The sequence below is a fragment of the Panicum virgatum genome, chromosome 1K, assembly GCF_016808335.1.
Source record: "Panicum virgatum strain AP13 chromosome 1K, P.virgatum_v5, whole genome shotgun sequence".
Lineage (NCBI taxonomy): Eukaryota > Viridiplantae > Streptophyta > Magnoliopsida > Poales > Poaceae > Panicum > Panicum virgatum.
In genome coordinates this window covers 46853706-46879005 of record NC_053136.1, presented here as the reverse complement: position 1 = coordinate 46879005, position 25300 = coordinate 46853706, and the positions used below count along the sequence as shown (strand labels likewise).

Here is a 25300-nt window from a genome sequence, read left to right as displayed (position 1 = left end):
AAAACTGGAGGCACATATAATCAGTTATTTGTTATCTCGTTCTTTATCATATCATCATAAGCATTCCAATACTTTGCAATATGCATTTTTGTCAAATAGTAGAAGCACTTTCAATACTTTCATATAGAGAATTATATCAATTACTAGAAGCATTTTCATTACTTTCAAGTATGCAAATACATCAAATACGAGAAACATTTCAGTACTTCCCAATAGGCTAATGAATGAAATAATAGAAGCATTTTCAGAACTAGGCAATAATATTGGTAGGAATTGGACAATAATATAGTTCTTGATAGGCAATAATATGGGTTACATAGGTATTTTTTCTACAGAGAGGTGACATGCGGCTTTTTGCATGCTGAGCTACAAAAACTAATGAATCATCATGTGACAAGTGTTGTAGCATAAAATATTGCAGTATGGATAGTTGATGCATATGTAGGAGCAGCTGCATTAGCAGAAATTGTTGTGGTTGTGCCACAGCTACAACATCATCATTAGATGCTAAATCAGATAACTTAGTTACATTCAGTAGACAAGTTTTATGTTTTCTTTGTTTTTCTGTTGAATCTTGTTGGTACTACATTAGTCAGCAACATGATCTGCATTAGGCAATAGAATCTTGTTGGTACTACATTAGTCAGCAACATGATCTGCATTAGGCAATACCATGGTCATTTGTGACAATAATGTGCTTCTAGTTTAGGGAATAAGGCACTTCTGAAGCGAGCACAGTTTATTTGCTAGTACATGTGCTTTTTATGCTACCTCCAGAATTTTTTTGACATGCATTTTAGCACATATATTGTGTTATCAGATTATATTAATTTACTACATTATATTTTGTAGGTTATGTGCAACGATGCAAAAGTCAAGTATAAGCAGGGTGTATCTAGTGGTTACGTGATGAAATAATATTATTTGTGAAGTCTTTATTGCCTGAATATTTACTCTAATTTGCTTTGGAGTTTATTGTAATATGCTTTCAATGTGCTTTTTGGAACTGTGTGAGAAAAAATATCATCGAAACATATTGAAATGAGATTTTGTTTTGAAGTTTTTGTTGGAGGCAATTCAATGGTGCAATCAGATTTTAGTTTTGCTTTGCAATCGTAAAATTACAGCTTTTTTAAATTTATGATTGTTTTTGCATGTGCTGATGTCATCTTTTGATCCTTATTCAAAAAAAGTGAAACAGGTATTTTTTTTGCTAAAAGGGGAAAACTTGATATTCTAATTGCTAAAAAAGGAAAGGCCGTACGGCCGGCCGTACGTTAGCTAGGGCCTTTTTATAGTAGAGGTTACAAACCGTCCAGAGTGTGCGAGTGCTCCAAGTCTGTGTTGGGTAAGTGTTGGATAGTGTTCATACGAGATATTTTAAAGTTCGGGCCCTAAAAAAAAAGAGATTTTAAAGTTCGGTATCCGGTATCCCTCCTATCTTTTTACGGGCCAAGAGGATGGGGTAGGATTACACAAGAGAGAGAGATCGCGATCCAAATAGTTTTTACAAAATCCCCTAAACTGCATGATCATTTTTCATAATAGCCCCTCCGCAGCCACACGCCTTCTCCCCCCGTGGTTTCCCGTTCAACTCCGGTGACGGGCCGTGACGCGGCGTCGGCCTCGTCGTTGCTCCTTGTACCCAATCGATTCGTTTATTCGGAGCGGGTGGGACGACGTAGGAGGCCGCCTGCTGAGGCTATTTCAAACGTCGGCGCTCGCGGCGGCGGCTCTCTCGGCTCTCGCAATGTCGCGTGCCTCCTGCCGCTGAATCAGGTCCGACGAATGCCGCTGCGAGCGGGGAGGAGGAGGCGCGGATTAACGGCGCGGAGAAATCGCTTTTCCGCTCTGAGATCCATCGCCTCTTGCCTGACACCGCGGCATGCCGTCCAGAGCCAATCGAGGTGAGGGGCCAAACCCTTACCCTGTCCAGATAATTCAGTGTGCATTTGGTTGAACGTGTAGCGGCCTCCGGGAATTGGGTGGCTGTGTGGCATTGCTCAATTGCTCGTCCTAGGATTGGAGCGTCTCATATTGATGAGGAAACGTCCTGAGAATCTGAGATTTACTGCCTTAAACTGAATGTAGTAACAGTGTACAACGTCCATTGGTGGTGGTTTACTGTCCTTTAAAAGATCATTGGATGACAGCATTCAGTCATATCAGTTATCCTGATCGTCAGGACTTCAAATTTTACAATACCAGTTTGACTAACACATGTGCAGGCAATTAGACTGCTAGCTGGAGGTTCACAACTGACAAAAGAAATTAATGCTGCGCAAAGTCTGCAATTGAGCACGCACACACACACACACACACTAAAAGTAGTACCAAAGGAAATGCATCCACACCACCACTTAGCAAACTTGAATCCAAAAACTAGGAAGGATGGTGGAAAGCTAGACAAATGGAAGGCGCATAGGCGCATATTCTCGGCTTTAATGGAAGCAGAACTTCCATGTGGCTTGATTATGCTTGATAGAGCTGAAGAATTGATTCTATCCAGCTTTTGTTCCTAGCTACTTTAAGCTTATGGTAGCTGAGGTGACAACTTCCTCTGCTTTACTGAAGCTATTTTTTAACGTGGCTTGATAATGTTGGATAGCTGAAGGGTGGATTCTTCTGTTATTAGCTCATCAACAATTTATGCATTTATATGGTTGTGAGAACAGCGACTCTCGTTGTAATATCAAATATAGAAGGAAAAATCTGCTTTGTGTAGAGGAATGTTGTTTTTTGCAAGATGCCAACAATGCTGCCTGATTGATTTAAGAATTAGTGGCTTGATCAGTAAGCCTAAGAAAGGCTGCCAGCTCCTCATATGTAGGAAAGCCAAGTCCAAGTGTGTGGTTTGCAGCTTTACCTTTAGATCAAATCCAATTGTAGTGCCCATTTTGAACTTGTTACCGCCAACTTGCTGTAATTATTGTACCTTTGCTTCTAACATACTGCCATAGTGCCATGTTGTTTTCTGCTGCAATTATACATGCTATTCTGAGAACCACACCCTCTAGCCCAGTTGTCACTGACTGACTTACAACTACTCGCATCATCTGCATTATCTTGTTTTGCTCGAAACGGTTAGAATAGTCGAATTGTCATTGCTGTCGCACAATCGGTTTGGCATGTGCTGCTACTGCATAGCTCCACATTCTCTTTTTCCCTAGTGCCCAACTTTATTTTATTGTGTAAAGTGGGGTGCAGCAAGTGGGATCTGCCCTTTTCCACCTCATTGCATCAAAGCTGAGGAAAGATTGAACTTGGTAGCCATTGTCCTTGCTTTTCCAGCGAAGCAATGATTTAACTATTCAATACTCCCCATGGATCTAATCACTACTTCAGTACTTTTCATCCATACGGTACTTTGATGCTATTGATTTATCCCCTTCGCCCTATATAAACTATCAAGATTGTTCCACATTTATGATACAAGAAATTAATTCGCTGACATTTGTAAGACATAATTCATGACATATTCAAATTTGACTAGATTCTTGTGATCTTATAGGGTATCTTGGAGTATATGCTACACCTCCAAGGTTTAGTTAGAGCTGGCCAGTTATGTTGATTCCAAATGGAGCAGATAAGAGATTTGTCACAACTTCCGTGTTTGTTCTTTTTAGAACTCGTAAAATTCTCAGTCAATCTTCATATTCTTTTCGATTCAGACTAAAGTCATGCATTTGTGATTTGGGCAGGTACTATCTAAGGATTACCTCATTTTAACAAAATTTCGGACGCAGAACAGGAAGCTTATGCACAGATACTCTTGATCTGAAGTGTCCATTTCTCATGTTGGGACCAAATGGATTTCTGTAAAATACATTTAATTTATGAAATCTGCAATACTGTGATGTGTCAAGAAAAAAATAAGGGAAAATTGCATTTATGTAAAGTAATGTTATGAATAAAACGGCTATTTCTCGCATGCATGTATTCAATCTAACCATAATGTTTTGAATGGTGCAGCTGTAATGAGGAATCGAGGAGCAGAATGGTTGCTTTGCCAGACTTTAAAGCAAGAATGGGTTAGATTGATGCGACACAAGCATGAAATCTACATTACGAAGATTTACCAATAAGGTTAGTTACATTGTTGATGTCAAGGATAGTTTGCTTTGTTCTTAACCTGAAAGCACAAAATCGTGAATGATCTGATCCTTATTAATGGGACTCATGCTTTTGGAAAAAGAAGTCGGTATGCTTTTTTTCTCCGAACAATAAGTCAGTATGCTGATCCTTTGCCTCATGTTCTTGATGTCCCCCCCCCCCCCCCCTCCACCCAAAAAAAAAATTATGTGATGTCTTCTCCAACTAATATTCCATTAACTTATTTGATACATGTGTCCACATGATGTGGCACAGCAAAATAAGTCCACATGATATGATATGGCAGAATAAAATAAAGGGAATAATGGTCATCTGTTAAGGAGCTCCTAATTTCCATTCTATCTGTGTCGGAGCACGAAATTACAGCTAACCACTTCTATTTTTTTGTCTGAACTCTGAAAACTATAATTTTCAGCATTTGACTTAGGCACACCTTTATTTGTTTTGTGAAATATAATCTAGCCCAGAGTTGTGCATCTGGATAAGATCTATATGCGGGGAAAAGAACAAAAGGGCAAAATGGTATGGATGGAATTAAGAGAAATAGGCGATGGATTAGAAAAGATGTCTGCATGTAATCACATGATGCATTTGATATAACCCAGTTGGATGCATTAGATATTACCAGAGTACAACTGCATTTCTTGTTAGTTTTTTCCTGCAATCAGTTCTTGTCTTTGTTATGTCTTCTTCAGCAAGCATTGTAGTACCATTCTGATAGCATTCTTTTTTTCCACTCTATTTGCACCTTGTATGTCATTGTTCACCGGAATCTTAAATGCAATCCATTCTGGTGCTTATTTGCATTTTCCATGGTTACAAAGTATGTCAAAACATTGAGCGGCATTTGACACTCTTTTGCTCATCACCTTCCAAAATGAAAAGAACCCAAAATTCTTCCTTGGTCCGCATGTCTTTTTTCTGTCATCATCTTCAATTCTTCACTTCCTGTTGCTATCACACTGCTGACCCCACTGAGTGACAATGATTCGTTCATGCCATCCAAAAAAAATGAATACAATGCCTATTAAATCAGTTCGGCCTTGACGATCTGGTCAATCACATTAAATAATCTTTCTTTGTGGGCTTGTTGCCTAGTTCTATATAGTCATCAGTTTTTTTTTTTTTTGTCCTGCCTGCTGAAGATAATTTGGCTCCTGCCATCAGTTGCTTCATTCAGGCGTGACCATTAGGATGCAACCTGACGGAATGTACATGCAGTAAAGTGTATGCTTGCGTCCAGACCTGAATTGGACAAGGTTAAACTTGGACCTCAAATGAGGTTGGGTTAGGTGAGCAGGCTCTTATGTGGTTGCACCAATACAGAGTGACTAGTGACTTGACAAAAGTAAGGAAAGGTGTCGGAATCGAGACTCGGGAGAAGTAAATTTGAAGAAAGTCAGTCGGCGTGGCGGGCTGGCCGCCCTTGTCTTTGTTTACTTGAAGCGAGAAGGAAATTAGATTGATGTGAGAGCGATTTCAAGATCCTGGGTCGCTATACCTGCGGATGCTTTTATAGACATGGAGTCTTCGTCAGCTTTGGTTTTCATGTAAGTTTGTCCTGAGCCAGTAAAATATTTTTTCATGCTACGATCTTTGTTTTCTTGAAGGAATGCTGTGGATGCAATCACATGATGACAAAACTCGTCATTTTCGTAGTGACTTTGACTGCCAAAAGTCGCAGTCTCAAAACTAAGAAAAAAATGCCTTTTGTGCAATTGATTAAGATGTTTGCTCTAGTACAACCTTAGTCATCGGGCACCAAATTGGCTATACCATTTTGACTAGCTGCCAAGTACCAACTCGAAGGGTGCCATGGTTGGTTTCGGTCATCTCTGCCAAGTGACAAAAATTTGAATGACTATCTTTGCTCCATGTGACTACGTGAGTAGGCAACACGCATCAGAAACCTATTGCATTGGTACAGGGGAAGTAAGCATCCCAATTCACTACTAGACCCTACTTCTATCATCTTATCATCCGATTGCCCCCTATCTCTTGTCTGCCAAAGGAGACAAACTGGGTAAAGGGGAGGCCATGAACGGCAGCAGCACATCAAGGAAAAGAAAATGAAAGCAGAGCGGCAGCGTAGGCCCCTGCCCCCAACCACCACCATCCATCTCCTCCCCTTCCCCTGTCAGCCTCTCCCACTCGCGAATCAGTGGAGTGATGGTTTTTGCTTTCCAAGCAAGAACATTCTGGTTTGCTTTGGCTCTCCCTCACTCCTCTCACTGGTCCGTGCTCTGCAGCAGCTGTTCCTCGGAGGCTCAAAGCACGCCTCACACTGGCAGCATCTTGTGATCTGTCTCTCCCCTCTCCCCTCACATTTCCCAACACCTGGAGTACCGAGGTAGGAGCACAAGCAGAGGCACCTACCTCTCTTGCTGGCTGCTTCCAACATCTGGGCACAATTATCTGGATTCTAGACCAGAAACTCTCATGTAGATCCCCTGCTCCAGTCTGCTGCTAGAACTTGGCAATCTCAGGAGGACTGTCTGAGATAGAAGTTGCTGAGATTTGCCCAGGGTTGGGGCTCAATCCTCTTCCCCTTCAGCAGTTCAGCCCGCCAGTGTTGGTTGCCTCTTGTTAGTTGTTACTGTGTTTCTGTCTTCCATGGCGGCGGTGGCGTCGTCTTCTCCTCCAGCAACAATTGTTGGGCCGCAGCCGACGTGGGTGCCCTATGAGCCAACCCGAGACTGCTCCCAGGGCCTCTGCAGCATGTACTGCCCGCAGTGGTGCTACTTCATCTTCCCGCCCCCGCCGCCGGCCTTCGACCTCGGTGGCCCCGGCAGCGACGACTCCTCCGGCCCCACCTTCTCGCCCCTCGTCATCGCCATCATCGGCGTGCTCGCCAGCGCCTTCCTCCTCGTCAGCTACTACACCATCATCTCCAAGTACTGCGGCACCTTGAGCTCCCTGTGGAACAGGCTGTTCGGCTCCGGCAGGGGCCGTGGCCATGGCGCCGACGGTGGCGGTGGTGGTGGCGGCGGCGGCGGCTCGCGGAGTCAGGAGCCGTGGAGCGCCGTGCCGTCGGACGGGCTGGACGAGACGCTGATCAACAAGATCACGGTGTGCAAGTACAAGCGCGGCGACGGGTTCGTGGACAGCACCGACTGCTCCGTCTGCCTCGGCGAGTTCCGGGACGGCGAGAGCCTCCGGCTGCTCCCCAAGTGCAGCCACGCCTTCCACCTGCCGTGCATCGACACGTGGCTCAAGTCGCACTCCAACTGCCCGCTCTGCCGCTGCAACATCGCGTTCGTCGCCGTCGGCGTGGTGTCGCCACCGCCGGAGCCGGAACGCCGCGGCGCGCGGGAGGACCGGGCAGACAGCCTCGAGCTGGTCCTGACCATAGACGACTACTCGGAGCAGGCGCGCGACGAGCCCCAGGATCAGAATGCGGCGAGCGGCAACGGCAGCGGCCAGGAGGCGCCGAAAGATTGTCCAGGGAGATCGGAGGAGGCCAGCGGCATTGTCGAGATCAGGGAGGACGGCGCGCCGCCAGTGAGGGCGTCGTCGTCGCTGTCGGACACGCACCGCGAGGGCCGCATGTCCATCGCCGACGTGCTGCAGGCCAGCCTGGAGGACGAACTGATGATGGCCCGGGAGAGCGGCCTCCTGGCAGGCTCCTCGGGGACGGGGTCGTCAAGACGGCTCCACGGGGAGCACAGCAACAAGGACGGCGGCGGCGGCCGCAGCGGCCGCGCATTGCCGGATGCAGCCAAGAGACTGCCGTCGGTGGGAAGGTCGTGCTTCAGTAGCAGGAGCGGCAGGGGAAAGGATTCGGTTCTTCCGATGTGAGGCCATTGATTCTGGGTGGTTCTTCTTCTGACTAGGATACATGACATCGATACTCTTTTTGTGTGTGTGCGTGTGCTTCCGGTGAAGATAAGGTGCCAATTGCTCGTGTACTCTTTTTTAGTTCCCAAAATGAAAATTTTTTGATGCCAAATCGACTGTTTGACCAGATGTCGGGAGGGTTTTTCGGACACTAATTAAAAAATTAATTTCAGAACTCACCTGGAAACCGTGAGACGAATCTTTTGAGGCCTTTTGACCGCATCATTAGCGCATGTGGGGTTACTGTAGCACTTATGAATAATTATGCTCAAAAGATTCGTCTCGTCGTGTACATTTAAACTGTGCAATTAGTTTTATTTTTTAACTATATTTAATACTACATGCATGTGTTCAAAGGGGAGGTAAAAATTTTGGGTGAAAATTTTTGGTAACTAAACGGTCTCCAAATAGTTCCAAAGTCTGCAGATTTCATCCTGTTCAAATCAGTTCTTGGGAATTGTGGTGCTCCAGGCACCAGGCTGCGCTTGGTGAGTGGTGAGATCTTCTGCACCTGCTTGGTGTTTCTACTGGAAAAATGTATAGGGCTTGAAAACCATTTTTTCTTTCCCCTCTTTCTTCCATCTTGCCGCTCCTCTCTCCACAACATTGGGTTCTACTACAGATAATTCCCCCCTGCATTAGTGAGTTTTAGGACTTAGCCAAAGGTTTTTCTCCAGGTGAGAAGTGAGTCAGTTTCAGCACTGGCCATTACCATTCTACTAGTTGTCAATTTAGAACAATCATTTGCTGATGTGTGTGTTGAACTTGGAAATGGAAAGTCGGAAGTGTGACCCGTTCAGCGTGGTTCATGCCCGTGCTTGCCTGAATTATAGTGCGATTTGGTTATGCTCTGGAGCTGTTTGGTCTCGTTAGGTGACCAGTGCCTTGCTGCTCATAATGCTCATTCAAGATTCTGTTACTTAGCGCAACAATTTGGGTGGCCATCCTGTGGTTAGGCCATTAACAAGCATTTTCTCAACTCCCCTGATCCTCAACTTCTTAAATATCACTATATCAGGATGAATCTTGCACTCAATTCAATAAGCCAGGAACCACCAAAAAAATTTGCAGTGATTCCTGGTAACAAACATATTTTGTTTTCCTCTGTCCTTGGATGACATCTAGCAGTACTAGCATTTTGTTAAGCCAACTGTCAGTAGTAGTCAGTACTGATGCTTGCAAAGCTGGGGCAGAAACTCGGAGCTGGACATCAAGTACCCATGCCTGGAGCTGGAGTTTTCAGTGAACTGATGTGGAATTCACGCAACGTCTCGGCCTCTGCTTTTTTGGGTCGAGGACACGCCGTCGGTGCCGTGGATGGATGTGGTTCCTCGCCATTGAAAGGCGGTAGGTGCGGGATTGCATTTGCATAGCAAATCATGGCCTGCTTAGTGCGACCTTTCCCTCGCATCATGCACTTTGTTATCGCACGGTTTGGAGCCTTGTGGAACGACAAAAGGAGTGCTCTTTAGCTCTCTAGATGACCGCTGATTCTGCACAGGGAGGGAAGTGATTAGAAAAGGCAGCTCTAGGCGTCCTCTGCGCTGTGGTTTCATTTCACGATGCCGTCGAGGAGGGATTTGGATTGGGAACACGCGCGACATGAGTGACTCCGAAGCATGGAGATGATGGGCCAGCCGGTCAGCAAAGTCGGGGCTGCACATGGCGTCCGGAGGCAGAGAACAGGTCGTGCTCGCCGTCGATCTCACCAGAGGCGTGCCCTCGCAGACGAGGTGGTATTTTATGTTGCTGTGGGGCTGAGGCTGAACTGAGCCGATGGTTGGTCGGATTTGACGCCCGGACCAGATCTTGCCAAGGCGTTCAGGAGCTCCTCTGGTGTTTTCGCGTTCGGGAGCTCCTCTGTTTAGGCGTTCAGGAGTGGCCTTCTTCACCGGGCACAAAATCTGTCGGCCAGTTTTTTTTTTTTTGAAAGAGAACTTCTTCAAGAAACCGACAGTAGAATTTCTGGGAAATTAAGGATTTCGTTGTGCTTGCATGAGAAATGACCTTAGTAGGTAGTAGACTCATGACGACCTGCTGTCAGTTCTGTAATGTTGCAATGGGCTGTGAGCGTGGTGTTAGCCGGAAGCCCGGAATACGAGTGGGCTTGAGAATTTTTTTTTGCTGCATGATGGGTCTTTTTTTTTTGAATAAACTGCATGCTGGGTCCAACATACAGTTTTGGCCCAGTAGCCTGGTTCGAGGTTGCACGCGGGCGGCGGGCCAGATATTGGCCGTAGGCCGATGGACAGGTAAATGGGCAATCATTTCGGCCGAAGTAACAAAGTGATTGCTCGAAGTCCTCTCAAAAAAAAAAAGTGACTGTTCGAAGAGCTGTGGAATGTGGATTCTTGTGAGCAATACGGAGCTGGAGAAGCTAACCTTACACATAAAAAATGAGAGGCGAAACAATGCGACGACACTAACAACACGCTTGGACATCTACTTGAAAAACAAAAAAAAGTGAAGAAAGAAAACAAAAAAAAACAAACTACACAGTTACCTCGAGGCGTTCCACCGAACCCTGCAGAACGGGAGTTCCGTCCACAGCAAAAACGGGGGGACACGCACGCACGGCAAACACACGAGGCGCGCTCGGCATCGCTCGCTCACAAGCCCGCTTGGCCGCCTCGGCCGAAAGGACCCGGCCGTGTGCGTGACCGGAGCCACGGCACCTGCATCAAATGGCTCTCGATCTCCTGTCTCCTCGATCGCCGGGGACGTCGTCGTCGGCCGGCTCCCCTCGCGGGGAGGCGGCCCTATCGCGGGTCCGAGGCGGCGAGCACCTGCTGCTCGGCGGGCTCGGCGGCGTCGATGAGGCAGAGCACGTGGTGCGCGGCGGCGGCGATGTCCTCCACCGTCGCCAGGCCGCACCCTTCCTCCACCTGCACAGCAATAGCAAGCCACGATCAGGGTTTACGTTACCGACCGGTCTAGCCAAACCGGCGGGATCCGGTACCGATATACCGGACCGGTTTGGCCGGAAACCAGCCCAAATTAATCGAAGTCAAATTTGAATTTAAAATCTTCTGTGCAAACGGTTCGTACCGGTATCCGGCATGTTTGATCGGTTTATCGGTCGGTTTGACTGGTAACCGGCTAAATTCAAATTTTTTCTTTTTTGTTTTAAATTCAAATGCCCGCAAAGTATACTAAATAAATATTTGTATAACATGTTTTAGCCTAAATGAACCATTCAATCCTCTTTTGTACTACTTTTACATTGTATTTGTATACTTTTGTATGCACGTTTTTTTGTTTAACTTCAAATCCCCGCAAACTATACTAAATGAACGAATTTTTGAGAAAATTTGACACCATGAGATTCGTCGCACCTTGAAGTATTTTTTAAAAAATTTTGAGAATTTTTCATTTTTTTGAATTTAAATTTGAATTTTGAATTTGGACCGGTACCGGTCCAAACCGGTTTGACCTCCCACCGGTTTGGTGAACCCTGGCTTGGGCTCGCTTGCCAGTTGCCACAGTGTCTAGCTCGGCACAGCCCGCGCACACCCCGTCCATGCGCCCTGTTTGGTTCTCAGTAGTACTAGTAGCACAAAAATTTTGACCAATAATTAAGGGTACTAAATAAAGGTAATTTACAAAACTAACTCCACAGCGCTGCTCTACTTCGCGAGACGAACCTAATGAGGCCTTTGACCGCATGATTAGAGGATGGTTACTGTAGCATCACTGTAGCCAATCATCGATTAATTACTATCATTAGATTCGTCGTGAAAAGTTACACCCATCCGTGAAAAGGTTTTGCAAATAAACTTCATTTAGTACTCCATGCATGCAAGATTCTTTTTTCGGGAATTGTGTGCTACTAGTACTAGTAAGAATCAAACAGGGCCATGGTCCCCGTGGACCCCGACGTGACAACTCCACTGACAAGGCAGGAGTGGAGCTGCATCTGCATGCATGCGATGCTCGCTCAGCTCGCTATGGCAGGCTAGCAGGCAGGGCCCCGGCGCCGCGCTGAACTCCCCGGTCAAAAGCAAGCACCAGCACCGCTTCTGTAGCATGCGCTCGTACCGGCAGGGAGCAAGAAAAGACCCAGGTGCCCTGTGTTCGTGTCAGGTCCATCGGATTCTCTCGTGTCCAGGACTTGGAGCGGAGATTAAAAAAAAATGCGATTCGCCTCCAACAAGACCAACAATGCACTGGTTCGAGCTAGCTTGGTGCACGAAGGGACCTCTCCTGCCGGACTGCAGCAGCGATGCCGATCGCTGATGACCTCCTGACCGCCGGATGTTTGGTCTACCCCTCCAACGGCAGGAGAATATCTGACACGCTTTTGTTTCAGAGCTACTAGTACTTAAGCTAGATGCCACGCACGCCGAATCAACGGCGCGCGCTTGGTTTGCTAATGGGTTTTGTATTGGTTTTTCTTAGTTCGAGCAGAGTGAGGTCATGATTCTTAAATGATGCGCCGGGACACGAGCAAAACTTTCCTGCAGGAATCGCTCGATCCGTGAGCCTAAACCTGCAAGATCCCTGTAGTTTTCGAGCGCATTGGGCTGTGGCCTTGTTTGAGTATGCTAGAAAACTAGCACGTACACATTTCGAAAAAAAATATCACATGTATGAAGCACTAAATGAAGTCAATTTGCAAAAATTTTTTAGGGATGAGTGTAACTTTTCACGACGAATCTAATAACGGTAATTAATCGATAATTAGCTACAGTACCTTCTTCTAATCGCGCGGTCAAAAGCCTCATTAGATTCTTCAGAGTCACTAACGCGGAGGTTTTGAAGTTAGTTTTGTAAACTGACTTTATTTGACACCATTGGTCAAAGTTTGTTACTATTCACTTGCGCTACGTGTGTTGGCTGCGAATCTTTGTCGTCCTAGCAGCATCAAAACGCGGGACTGATGGAAGGAAGTGGAACTTTTAGCAGGGAGAAAGCGATCGGAGAGCAGCTAGCCGCGCGAGTGCGGGCGCGCCGCGTGGTTACCTTGACGCTGATGGAGTAGAGGACCAGGGACTCGAGCGCGGTGACGCTTAGGTGGAGCACGCCGAGGCGGAGCGCCTGCAGCCCGGCGACGAGGCCGAGCAGCTGCCCGGGCCGCCGCGGCGTCATCACGCGGAGGCTGGCGTGCGTCTCCACCAGGGTCACCTCGATGTCGGCCACCCCCGGCCGCCCGCCGCCGTCCTCCGCCGCCGACGACGACGCGGGGTCGCGCGGCGAGTGGCACCACACGTACTGCGGGTACGAGAAGAACTGAGCGAACGGGGGCGGCGGCGCGTGGTCGGCCGCGTCCTCGGTCACGCTGCTGCTGCAGTTGCTCGTCGTCGTCGCCGCCGCCGCGGGCTCCACGCAGGCCGTGGTGCCGGCTGCGGCCTTGGTGCTGCTGGTGGTGGTGGTGGAGTGATGCATCGGCGTCGCGTCGGGCTTGGCCGCCTTGTGCTGATGAACCAGCAGCGTTCGCTTCTGCGCCTCGAGGCACTGCAGCTGCTGCTCGAGCTCCTTCACGAACTCGATGGCCCCTCCGACAATGGAAGCTTGGTCGCCCTGCGAGCAAGAGATTCCGAACCAGAAATAGAGAGAGCATTAATTTTGTCAGGATTTGGACCGCGAGTAGTACTAGCCGTGGAGCATTGAATTAACTCTGCAAGAAGAGCAAGAGAGGAGTAAATGAGAGAAGGGGGACACATTAATGCATTGTTTGTTTGTGGCAGGTGTATCTGTATAGTCGCGTTTGACCAAGAAAAGGGGAAGGAATGCCTTGCATTGCACGAACTGCTCGCCTGATACTTTGAACAGCAATGGCGGCGGCCGACGGGTCTCTTTCGGCAGAAGAACATTATTCTTCCACCATGGTTGCTCCGCCGTCGCTTTCGTGGTTTGACGAACAGGAGAAGAAGGGGTAGAGGATAGAGCGGGAGGGAACACGCTTGACACGAAGTGATGTCTGTTTGCCAGAGTGGGAGGAGGAGGCTGCGCGTCGTACCCTCTGGACGTAGGGCTCCGGCATGAGGGAGCGGAGCACGGCGAGGTACTCGTTCATCTGGCGGCGGCGGTTGCGCTCCACGGCGATGTGCATCATCCGCTGGGTCTCGGTCTCCTCCCTGGACTTGCAGCTCCGCGCCCACCGGCGCCGCTTCCTGACCCTGGCCGGCGCCGACGACGTCGCCGCCTGCGTCGTCTCCCCCGCGGCCTCGGCCGCCTGCTGCTGCTGCGCGGGCGGCGGCGGTGGGCACTCGACAATGCCGGCGCCGTCGTACAGCGCCGCCGCCGCCGCGGGCCCGTCGAAGAGGAAGCTGGCGGCGTTGAAGGTGTCGTAGATGAGCGCCGCGGCGTCGCCTGGCGGCGCGCACAGCGCGTCCACTAGCGCCGACATGGCGGGCGGGCTCGCGGCCGGCCGACGGGCACTAGATAGCTAGCTAGCTTCGCCCGCTCGCCCCGCGCGTGCGCTCGCGGCCGCTTCCCCCGGTGTGGCAAGCAACCCGCGGTATGTGTCGTCTACTCGCGGGCTGCGCGTGTACCAACACCCCGCCCCCGCCCCACTCTACTACTTATCACTCTCCCCCTCCGCAGCTTTGCCGCTGCGGCCCAGCCTGCCAACTGATGCGTATCTGAGGGCTCTGAGCTCGCTGCGTTGGTGGCACGCGTGTTGTGTTTCTTGCTCCCTAGTGGCGGGCTGAGCATACGGGGAAAGGATAAGGTTTCGCGCCGAGTAGGAGTAGTAGCCGAGGAACAGTGGTTGGTGCTGCAGGTAGAGAGGGTGGAGCTGGCCGTGGCGACGGCTGCGGCACAGTGAGGCAGGCGCACCGGCCAGCTTTGCTCCCAGTCCCAGACTCCCAGTAGAGTAGCTAGCCACCAAATGTCCAAACGCTTCCTTCTTTTTATGTACGCCGAGTTGGGTGAGACGTGAGAGTAGCCCGGGCGGGGCGCAGCTCAGCTCAGAGCCGAGCTGAGGAGGAGATGCGACCAAGAAAAAGTCAGAGAAGGTAGGAGTGGAGCATCCGAATGTATGGAGAGCAACACTCTGAAGCTGAGATTAATGGCGACCACGACAATTAGCACCTGAACTAATGAGGTGCTAGCAGGTACTAGAGCTGCTTGTTGCTTTTCCAAACGCTTTCAAGAGCTAGCCAGACCACCAGGGATGATGCCCCCGTGAGGCCGTGACGAGGACCGATCGATCAATCACCCGGGAGATGGAGCTGGAGAATGGAGACAATGGTAAGTACCACCAAGGCCACATGGATTCACAGTGCGGGGAGCGGCAACGGGACAAGCGGGTCACATGAGCAACGTGGGCTTGCGCCACTTCTGCGCTACGCCGTCGAGGTTCATTCCGGACTTGCCGTAGCAATGGCCGTAAGCACCCCCCCCCCCCCCCCCCCCCCAGAGCTAGAGCCGTCAATCATCGACCCACCACCAGGAGGCCACGAATTCAGGGCTCCGCTGAGCTTCAGGGGACAACACGCCCTGCGTGTCGTTGTCGGCGCCGATTCACGCCGTACTTCCCGCCGCCCGCCCCGATTTTTACCATAGTGCCTACGGAGACGGCGAGACGCTGTCCGTCCCTGCCCAGGCTACGGGGGGACACCGGGCACAGTAGGCTGCAGGAGCCGCCGCACAGCGAGCAGAGCTGGTCTTCCAAGGAGTTGAATCCCACTACTCCAAGGACGGCGTCGCTGCGAAGTGTCGAGCTACCTTTTCGGTATCGGCAGAGTTCCTGAAGGCGATGCTCGTCACGGCGGCGAGACTCTCCTTTGTTTACTAGTACTGCCCGCTGTGCATGCATGTAAACGGGTTGGGGATACATGCAAGCACACATGGCAAAAAGGCGTGGCTAGCAGCTAGAGGACACGGGCGGTGCAGAGCCCCAAGTGACGGTATCAGATTAGCCGATTAGGGTTGTGTTTAGTTCCCACAAAATTTCCAAACTTTCCATAACATCCATCACATCTCCTATCACATCGAAACATTAAATATAGCAAATAACCCATGCATGGAGTACTAAATGTAGTTAAATAAAAAACTAATTGCATAGTTTTGATGTACGTTGCGAGACGAATCTTTTGAGTCTAGTTAGGTCATGGTAGGATAATATTTACCACAAACAAACGAAAAGTGCTACAGTGTGCTACAGTGACTGATGTGACTTTTTCTCCCCTTTTCCCCTCATCTAAACACAGCCTAGGATAATCCTCCGCGAGAATATGAGCAGCTTTTCGCGTAATTTTGTATCTTAAACTTAGCAGGGCGCAGCAAACAGTCCATCAAAAGTTAGTAACCTTTGTCCAGTCAGTGTGCAGGTTTATATGCTTCTAGTATATCAGCTGGTTGGCATATAATAGTTTGCCGTGGCATATAAAGTCTTAGGATCGATTAACTAACTACTTGCTAAGCTAGTGCTACGCAGAAGGTGCAAGTGTGCTATGGACTATCTAGAGAAAAATGGCCGGCGGCTGCTTGTAACTGAATAGCATTGCTTGTCAAGACCAGATTCCTTACCTTTTCAGTTTAATCTACAATTTAGTTCATGTTTGGTGTGGACGAAGCTTGAAGAAAACAGAGAGAGGGCGGATCAAAGAGTAATAGTTTTTTTTCCTCTATAAGAAAGGTACTACTAAAAGTTTACTGTTATTATTCTAGGTGTAGAAAAATTGTTTACAAAATGTTACATATACATCATCAAGCATGCCCCCACTGATGATGCATGCAAACCCTCGCCTTCGTCCCTAGTAAGGTGCTTAATTTCATTATTAGAGAAGACGAAAACACACTTTCAATACTACATTGTCTTACTAAGTCAAGGATATGTCCACAATACAGGCATATGGTACAAAACAGAGCTGGCCAACAGTGGCAGTAGGACACTAATAAGGTGTCAACGGTTGCAGGTCCATCGATGGTTGGAAATGGAAGGCGTGAGCATGGACGCTTGTTGATTGCTACAATACAGATGTTTGGACCAGACCTAAATGATGTGCACGATCAAATACGTTAGAGTAGAAATCGGTGTTTCTGAGACTACAAGGACCCTAACTTGTCCTGAAGCCATTGTATACATCTGCGTAGACAGGCGCAGAGAAAACTACTACTCGTGCCTCGTTTGAAATTCGAACTCCCAACTCCTGTACAAATCTTGGCGAATTGCATGCGAATGGTCCTGGGCTGGCGCAACAATACGGTATGATTATTTGGAACGTTCCTCCTCAGAAAGAATACCGCCTCGCAGTAGAAAGTTTGGAGAGACTCTGGGAGCCATCCCGAAAAGGCGTCTGCTCGCGTATGGCACACTCGCAGTCTTTCCACAGCGTACACTCTCGTTCCTGTCTGCGCCCAGCGAGATTTGTAGTTTGCACCCATCGCTGCCAGCCATGCAGCGACGCGGCTTTCGAGGAGATCGATCGATCGTTGCTCGCTGCTCGGTCAGCACATGGGGGCTGGCCTGACAAGCAACTTGCTTGGAGCCGAGCCCTGGACCATGGCGACGGTGGTCCGGCACCGGCAGTCGGCAGAGCAGCAAGCGCCAAGCAGCTGGGATGGAGCCGGAACACGCACTCCCAGTAGAAAAGAAACCTAACCTAGACGCGGGGACGACTCTGAATTTGGAATGGCCTACAATCCACAGGGCCCGGCCCACGGCGGAAGCAGCAGCTAGCACGGGTGTTCAGTGCTGTACATGTTTCACCACGGTTACATTCATGTATCTGAAATCTGATGCGTCCCAAGACCGGCCAATTCTGAGCTGCAGCCTGCAGGATTGCTGCAGCAATGTAGATGTAGCTACATGGATGTGATTGTTTACTTGTACCCGGCGTCGTGCTCCTACAGGCTGCCTGCGACGTGCACCTCTCGGGCCTCGGCGGCTCCCGATCGATCCGTTCACGGGCGGTTTGGTTGCCCCGGCCGGCCGCGCGCCCGCGCAGACATGCGTACGCGATGGCCCTGTTGCCTTCCCTGGCGAGCTCACGCGCCGGCCCAGCAGCAGGGCCGCGCCAGGGCACGGCGGCATGTGCCGCTGCGCGCCGTGCCGGCCGCTTCTGGAGGGACGCGCGGGACGCTAGCTGCCGACGCCGCGCAGGCGGGCGGGCGAGGAGGGCTCACCACCGCCGCAGGCCGGGGAGGGCGCGGGGCTACTAGCTCTAGCTGCGCGACGAGGCGCGGAATCAATGCGCTTTGGTGCGACGCGGGTGGCCGCTTGCGGCGGCGCGTGGCGTGGGGGTGTGTGAGGGTGAGGCCGACCCGACCGCCGGCCGCAGGCGGGCGCGGGAGAGACGCCGGCCGCGGCCATGCCGGGCCTGCGCTGCGGCGGCGGTTAATGCCGCTTGGTGCCATGCGCGGGCGCGGCTGCCCTCCATGGTTGCCGCCCGGCCGCTCTTTGACCGGACCATGCCAACCGTTGCCAGTGGATGATGGGCGCGGACGCCGTCCTGCCCCTTTCTTTTCCGTATGCTACATCCTTCCGATTTTTGGACGTTCCGATCGATCCTCCATGCTGCTGCTGCTGCTGCTACGTGCCGTTCCGGTGATGTTGAAAGGGAAGGCGTTGCGAACCCAGCCGTGGACGCTGTGCTACGCGTCACGCCCCGTTCGATCCCATGTCGGAAGCTGCGTCTTCCATCACATGGTGGTCCAGTGTTTAGGATGACGGCAATGTCCTTATTCGTAGAAGGCGTTTTGTATCCACATGCGTGAACGAGTGAATGAAAAGATGTATACACCGTTATACATGTATGGACAGTAGCAGATTCAGGATAATTGTTATGAGGGACTTTATTTTCAACTGTAGACAATTTTAATCTCTCCTCGCAGTGCATTCATGGCAAAAAATAAATTGTAGGAGGAGCTTAGGAGGGGCTCCATGGGTCCAACAGTGGTAGGAAGGGCTGGAGCCCCTCCAGACCCACCGTTGGCTCCGCCCCTGTGTATGGTCGACGGTGGTGGCGGATCTAAATGTGGGTCAGGGAGTTCAAACCCTTCTATCTTCCCAAGATCAATGGATATCTCCTAAATCCCAGCTTCATTTTCGAAAAAAAGTAATGAAGAAGAAGGGGGAGGACGAACAAGAAAAGGGATACCAGCTCCTCTTCATACTGGATTCGCGGCTGGTCGACGATACGTTGAAGAGACGAGCCTTAACTTGCAAATCATTATTCTGGCTTTGAAAGTTTTTCTAAATTCTTGTACTACAATCTAATCTCGGCAAGGTCGGTGCAGTGCATAGCCATCTGATGGAAGTGTCATTCTATCTCGTGACCATGGTACATTTCAGTGGACTGAACAGTAGTCCCTTTCTATGTCTTGCTAATTGCGCTGCTTTGTGAATGCGTTTCGCCATTTGCTTTCAGTTTCAGCTTTTGCTTAGCACATACTAGTAGACAAGACTCGTCAAAGTAGATAGTTGAGTGCATAACTCTTGCAGAGGCTAAAATAAAGAAGTTCCTTTATTTTTTTTAAAAAAAAGAAGGGGGCTTCCATAATTCTCTGTAAATAAAGAAGTACCTGGAGTCGCGAGTAGGTAGGAAATCATCAACCAGGCGAAGGATTCTCATACAAGCCAAAACGAGTGTGCATCACATCAGGTTAGCACTAGAGCTATTCATGAAGCCATACAACTTGGGGGGGAGGGGGGGGGGGGGGGGGCGTGGCGGCGGCACTGATGTGTGTCCCCAGCGGCCGCCTGCACAGGTCGTCGCCATCGCCTCCATCAAGAACATATGAGCCACAGCACCGTTCGACAGCATTATTACAGCCAGCAGCCTCTAACAGTGACGACCCTGTGAGCTGAAGCTAGCATTAAATCGCCAACAGTGTGTCGCCTGCAACGATAAACGAAGCGAGAGGACAATCATCAACAGAAGGATTACCGCATCGATCGAGGCAGCTAGCTAGCTACTACTACTCCCCAACGTGCGCACAGAACTAGCCACACGATGCGCGAGAGATCCGCCGGCAGCCCGGCACGGGACGAGCGCGCGCCGGCCGGTCGACGACGTCCATGGCTAGCTCCATGCTGCTGCGCTGCTGCCCCCCACCACGCCGCGCGCGGCATCCCCTGCTCTAACCGTGGACGCGCGTCGCACGCGCGAGTGGTAGTGGTAGCTCGCCATACCATCGGGGGCATCGGGGGGGATCCGACGGGGTGGGTCGGACCGCTGCGTCGTGCCGGCCGGCCGGCCGGCTGCATGTGCAAGGACACGCACGGAATGATGCGCCGTACGCGGACGCCAATGCACACCGCCCGCGGCTCGAGGGCACCCCTAGCCCTACATGCTGCGTGCTTGGCTCGCCAGGTCATCGCGTTCGTCTGTGGTCACCGCGCGCGCGCCATGGCTGGCTGGCAAGAAGCAAAAGCTGGCGCCGTCTCGCCCTCGCCCGCTGCGGGTCTCTGAGCTAGTCGGCGGTGCTGGACAAAATAAGCATGATTGGTCTGCGTCGATCGCATCATTAGATGCACTCACCTACGTACGCGCCCGCGTCGTCCAAGCAAAGGAACAAAGCGTGACAGGCCACTGCGCGCCAGCCGGCCGGCAGGACCAGGACGACGCAGGGGAGGGGAGCAGCCGCGCCGGAACGGGCCAGGCTCGGGCATCCAGGCATGCGGCCCCGATGCAGGCAGGCACGCATGCATATGCACGGTACGACGCGCGCTGATGCGGCCGTGCGCCGAGCTGGCGACCGGCCGGCGACGGGGCGACGGCGAGCCGAGCCAGACCAATGATCGGGCTGGGCCCGTCAGCGTGCGTCCGTCCTTGCGTTGCACTGAGCGGCTGACTCTGTGTGTTCCGGTTGCACACGGAGACGGGCCGCGAGCCTGCGGGCTCCGGGCTCGCTCTGTCTTCTGCGCGCGCGGGGGCGGGGCCGGGCGCTGAGTTTGGTACAAAAGCTGTAGCCTGAGGCGTCCCAGTGGCCAGTTTGCATGCTAGTCGCCAGGTCCGTCGAGCCGCCCGGCATCGGGAGGAGGGAGGTGGCAGTGCCACCGTGGCACAGAGCGCACGTAGGAGTATGGCACTTAAGGTCTTCAGCGCTCCGTAGAGTCGCGGCATCCTCGAAAACCTCGGGTAGATAAGGGGCTGTCAACAATCTCATCTTATTATTAGATGTCCGTGTCACGGACTTGAGAGTTCTCAAAGATTCACTGAGCAACACGAGTAATTCCAATTGAAGGCACTCTCTTCTATATCCACGCAAGACGGCTCAGACCTCTTCTTCCAGCTGCGAAATGATGCTCGCAAATACCTGAAAGCCTTGGGCCATGTCTGAAAACAAGCAGTACTCGTTCTTGGCGTGATACGTCTTCAGTAAGCCTGCAGGAAGATAGTAGCAACATATAAGACGGGCATATACATTCCAATTTGATGCGGGTGGCACGAAAATATTCATCACTACTGGTATTCACAGTTTGATATTGGAGATTGATTGGTTTCATTGGCCACAGGACCAACAAAAGTCTTTAAACATTGTTTGTTTGCTTAAGCACTCACCGTATCCAGCTGTTTGAACATCAAATCCTTCGTCCTGCAGAAGTTTCAGAATGGCTTTTGCTTTAGTCCACGGCGATAGGGCCAAGAAAGTAAATCTGTACATTAAACTTTTTCACACCTGTAATTCCCTAATCAGAGGTAGACTCCCGGTGATGGAATATGGTTCAACATGGCCAACAATTTCCTCAGTTGCTTTGCATAATGCTTTAAAGCCTCGAGACTTCAGATTGCAGGCCACCCCATTCATCACATCTCCATCAAAACTGATTTCAAGCCTATAAAAACAAACCAATGCTAATGTTAGTTGTCCCTCCCACCTTTATGGTTACAGCTAAAAGTCTAAAGAATAACAGTGTCAAAAATGTCAAATGTTCACCTTCCTCGCAGATTTTCATCAGGAAGAACATATTTGGACACGGGACCACGGGTATCAAGAGTTGTCTCGAGTCTCTCATTTATGTCCTCTACATATTCCTTCAACTTCTCCACGACATGGGAAGTGCTGTATGATAATGGCAACTGTCACTTCAACAGATCATTTGCAGTCATAGAAGAATCAGCAGGAGCATATCAATATAAATGTGCTTACCTATAGAAAGGAGTCAACCTGTAATACACAGAAAATAAATGCAAGGTCAGGAATGGCTCCAAATTAGATGCTTCAAGAATAAAATGAAAAGAACAGGAAAAGGGGGGAAATCTTTCTTGAATGTACAAGAAGCAATGGTTTCCATCGGCAGATTTAAGAGTGTGGCCAATCTTTTTCATCAAATGGGATTTAGAACTGATCACTTGTAGGCAAAGGCAACCACAACCTTAAAGCTAAAAAGAGTTCTCTATGGAATTGCATTAGGCTCTGTAGGGGATTTGTGCCCCCACAGGTCCCATGCCAGCATACAAGGCCTACATCAAGTAAAACATTTGATTTTGACCACAATTAAATGATCTGAAGTTAAAAATTGGCAAGAAACTTACCTTATATCTCCTGAAATTGTACATTCTCCGGGAATTTGATTAAGCCCTCCACCAGGATCTGCAAAGCATCAGGCAATACACAATTATTTACTCACATATTTTATTAACATGAATAAATCACTAAAAATGTGTGAGCTGGCCTTACAGCTCCATTTAGTTGGCTTCATTGTCGATGGAGTAGCAAACTTATAGACTTTCTCTTGTTCATGTGGAGGGAAGTCAGTATAAAACCTTTTTTGGATTTCTTTTAGTGCTTCCATGTTCATCTCCATCGAATTTATGGCCTGGATGGAAAGCAATAAATAAAAACAAGGTCAGCATACTTCAAAAGCAATAATGGTGCTACCTCAAAAAAATATAATTAAAACATAAAGCTGATGACAGTTGTTTTACAGCTGCCAAGAATAAACAAAAATATGCTGGAAATTCTCACAGATAAAAAGGTTCTTAGGTAATGATGAAAGGGAGGGGAAGCATATAGCTACAATTGTTATGAAGCTGCAGCCTAATTTTACCTATACAATTACTAATAACCATTGTTGACGCTAAAGGCACCTCTATTTCAAGGCCAGGAAGTAGAATGTCCATTTCAGCGATGCTAGGTTATAACAGTGTAGATTAATCATATATACATGTGATAGTCCTGTAACAGATAAAATTACATTGCCAATAGCTCCAAAATTGTATAAGTACATTTTTTTTTTCAAAATTAGCCAAGCAACTCCAACTGTCCAGCCAATTCAGCAAGGGCCATAGAACATATGACCGAACTGAAGCAATCTGACAAGTTTGAATCAAATACGGAAATACCTTATGTGCAAGACCACTGTGGAACAGCTTCCCTGTTGCTTTGAGGTGCCATGGAATCATTCCACCGGTGCCAATGCATGGTTGCTTATCAGCTGTGTCTATCCAGAACCTTTTTAACACCAACAAAAGCCAATCAACACATAATCCCCAGAAACAACATGTCAGTTTTTGATGGGGCACTACTTACAAGGGTCCAGTCTTGAGCTTGTCAAGCAAGCCATCCTTCACAAGGCCATCGACACCAATGCCAGTGACAGATGAGTTCTCCTCATTTGCAATGAACACGCCAATGACAGAATGCTTCAAGGGTGGCTTGACCTCACCAAGCCGCCGCATTAGCTGAGCCACCAGCGCAACATGGCCGAGACAGTCAGTTGTCCCACGTCCCCGAAGCTTATCCTTGTCTTCGCTATCAAAGGTTAGTGAGAAAGGATCGAAGTCCTGCGGAAATTTGGATGACCAAAGTTCACCAATTAAAATCAAGAATCAATTATGATGGCCAATTGAGCTTGGATGGTTATAAAACTACCGCTGTTAATGAAACACTTCCTTATTCATTTTACAGAAACAAAATGATTTTTACAGAACGAAAGCATGCCAGTATAAAAAACAAATAGGATCTGTACCATTAAAAGATCCCAAAGTTAGATATATACCATCGTTATCTCACTGACATGTGGGGCTCACATGAGTCAATGACATGTGGGTCACGATGGTATATATTTAACTTTTGGATCTTTTAATGGTACAGATCCAAATCAGTTTTACAAGGAGAATTCCTACAAGTTCACCTAGTCATTGCAATGCTGGAAATTTGTGCAATTTTTACATCACGTGACCCAATCACATAGCACCAGGCATATTGCCACTGATTCATTACTTTTTTTTTGTGGGGGGGGGGGGGGGGGGGGGAGCAGGCCATCGATTCATTACTAAAAACGACAATAAAACAGAGTGACATTTACAACTGAGGAACTATCAGATCAGGCAAAAACGATACAAAGTACAACCAAGTAGCTATCAGAATCAAGCCAACACGATACAAGTACAACTAAGTAACTATCAGATCAAGCAAACACGCATCTTCTCACTTCTCAGAGGTCAGAGGTAAGACACACTAGAAAGTACCAGCTAATGGAGAAGATTTGCAAAATCAGATGAGCATCACAAAATCGGTATACAGAACGAATCGATATAAACCAGGCAGAAGGGATTCACGCAAACTTACCCACTCGCTGGGGTTGGCCGGGACGACGTCCATGTGCATGCCGACGAAGGAGACGATCCGGCCGGGGACGGTGCCTGGGTACTCGACGATGACGTTGCTCCTGCCCTCGGCGTAGCTGACCTTCCGCACGACGAGCGGGCCGCCCCCAGTCTCGGTGGACACCTGGCGGAGCGCGTCGACGACGTGCTGCGCCACGAGGTCCTCCTCCGGCCTGTGGGCCGGCGGGTCGTTCTGCAGGCGCGCGGACTCGCCGATGAGCTTGGACAGGAGGGCGACGAAGCCGTCGCGGTCGAGGCCGCCCACGGCGTCCTTGAGCGCCGGAGATGCCATCTCGGGCGGGCGGCGGCGGCGGCGTGGGGTAGTGGAGCTCTATCTAGGGAGAAAAGGTGAATTATTCGTTGGGCCGTGGGCAACTAGGAGGGGAGGAGACGATCCGATGAAGAGAACATGTGTGATGTGTCCCGTTTGCCATCGTTTGGCACGGAGATGCGTGCCACCTCCGAACTCCGGCGTTTCCAAATCACAAGCCACAACTTTTCCCAACAGTTTACTACTAGTTCTTATGGAGACGATCCTTGTGGAATTTTGGCAAGGAAATATTCCCATAAATTTTGGAATATAGGAGAAAGAACCATGCCAGCCAGACCCTGGTAACACATCCAATACACCTGATACTTCTTATAAAAAAAAAACGGCGGGACACATAAAACCAGGTAGAGGTAGGGGCTTTTCCTCAGGTTGCAAAGCTAAGGGCTTCTCCAGTGGCCGGTGCATCATCCGACGTGGTCTCCATGAATCGAATCATAACCGCTGGAAGAAGTCGATTCGTAAAGGAGAGAGAAAGAATCGACTCTCTTTTATGAGTCGAATCCTGAGCAATAAA

At 49.5% G+C, this 25300-nt stretch overlaps 3 protein-coding genes across 5 annotated transcripts; 1 reads left to right on the top strand and 2 right to left on the bottom strand.

Moving 5' to 3' along the window:
- The first annotated feature begins 1544 nt into the window (after window positions 1–1544).
- LOC120713247 (E3 ubiquitin-protein ligase Os04g0590900-like) lies at window positions 1545–8077 on the top strand. Of its 3 annotated transcripts, XM_039999249.1 has the most exons (4): window positions 1545–1907; window positions 3512–3611; window positions 3702–4086; window positions 5281–8077. In XM_039999249.1, exon 4 carries the CDS (start codon window positions 6727–6729, stop codon window positions 7909–7911), a length of 1185 nt encoding a protein of 394 aa, XP_039855183.1. In that variant the 5' UTR covers window positions 1545–1907; window positions 3512–3611; window positions 3702–4086; window positions 5281–6726; the 3' UTR covers window positions 7912–8077. The 3 variants fall into 3 exon arrangements, with proteins under 3 accessions (XP_039855183.1, XP_039855176.1, XP_039855188.1); XM_039999242.1 differs by having other exon boundaries at window positions 3512–4086; XM_039999254.1 differs by having other exon boundaries at window positions 3512–4086; window positions 5259–8077.
- A 2208-nt stretch (window positions 8078–10285) lies between these two features.
- LOC120713238 (transcription factor bHLH94-like) lies at window positions 10286–14416 on the bottom strand. Its single transcript, XM_039999235.1, has 3 exons — window positions 13910–14416; window positions 12913–13470; window positions 10286–10835 (listed from the first exon to the last, which is right to left on the bottom strand). The coding sequence occupies exons 1-3, from the start codon at window positions 14297–14299 to the stop codon at window positions 10710–10712; spliced, it is 1074 nt and encodes a 357-aa protein (XP_039855169.1). The 5' UTR covers window positions 14300–14416; the 3' UTR covers window positions 10286–10709.
- Window positions 14417–20991: 6575 nt separating this feature from the next.
- Window positions 20992–25069, bottom strand: LOC120713227 (acetylornithine deacetylase-like). Its single transcript, XM_039999226.1, has 10 exons — window positions 24418–25069; window positions 23377–23630; window positions 23190–23298; window positions 22525–22663; window positions 22380–22437; window positions 21994–22011; window positions 21781–21906; window positions 21523–21679; window positions 21405–21438; window positions 20992–21227 (listed from the first exon to the last, which is right to left on the bottom strand). The coding sequence occupies exons 1-10, from the start codon at window positions 24745–24747 to the stop codon at window positions 21118–21120; spliced, it is 1335 nt and encodes a 444-aa protein (XP_039855160.1). The 5' UTR covers window positions 24748–25069; the 3' UTR covers window positions 20992–21117.
- Window positions 25070–25300: the final 231 nt, after the last annotated feature.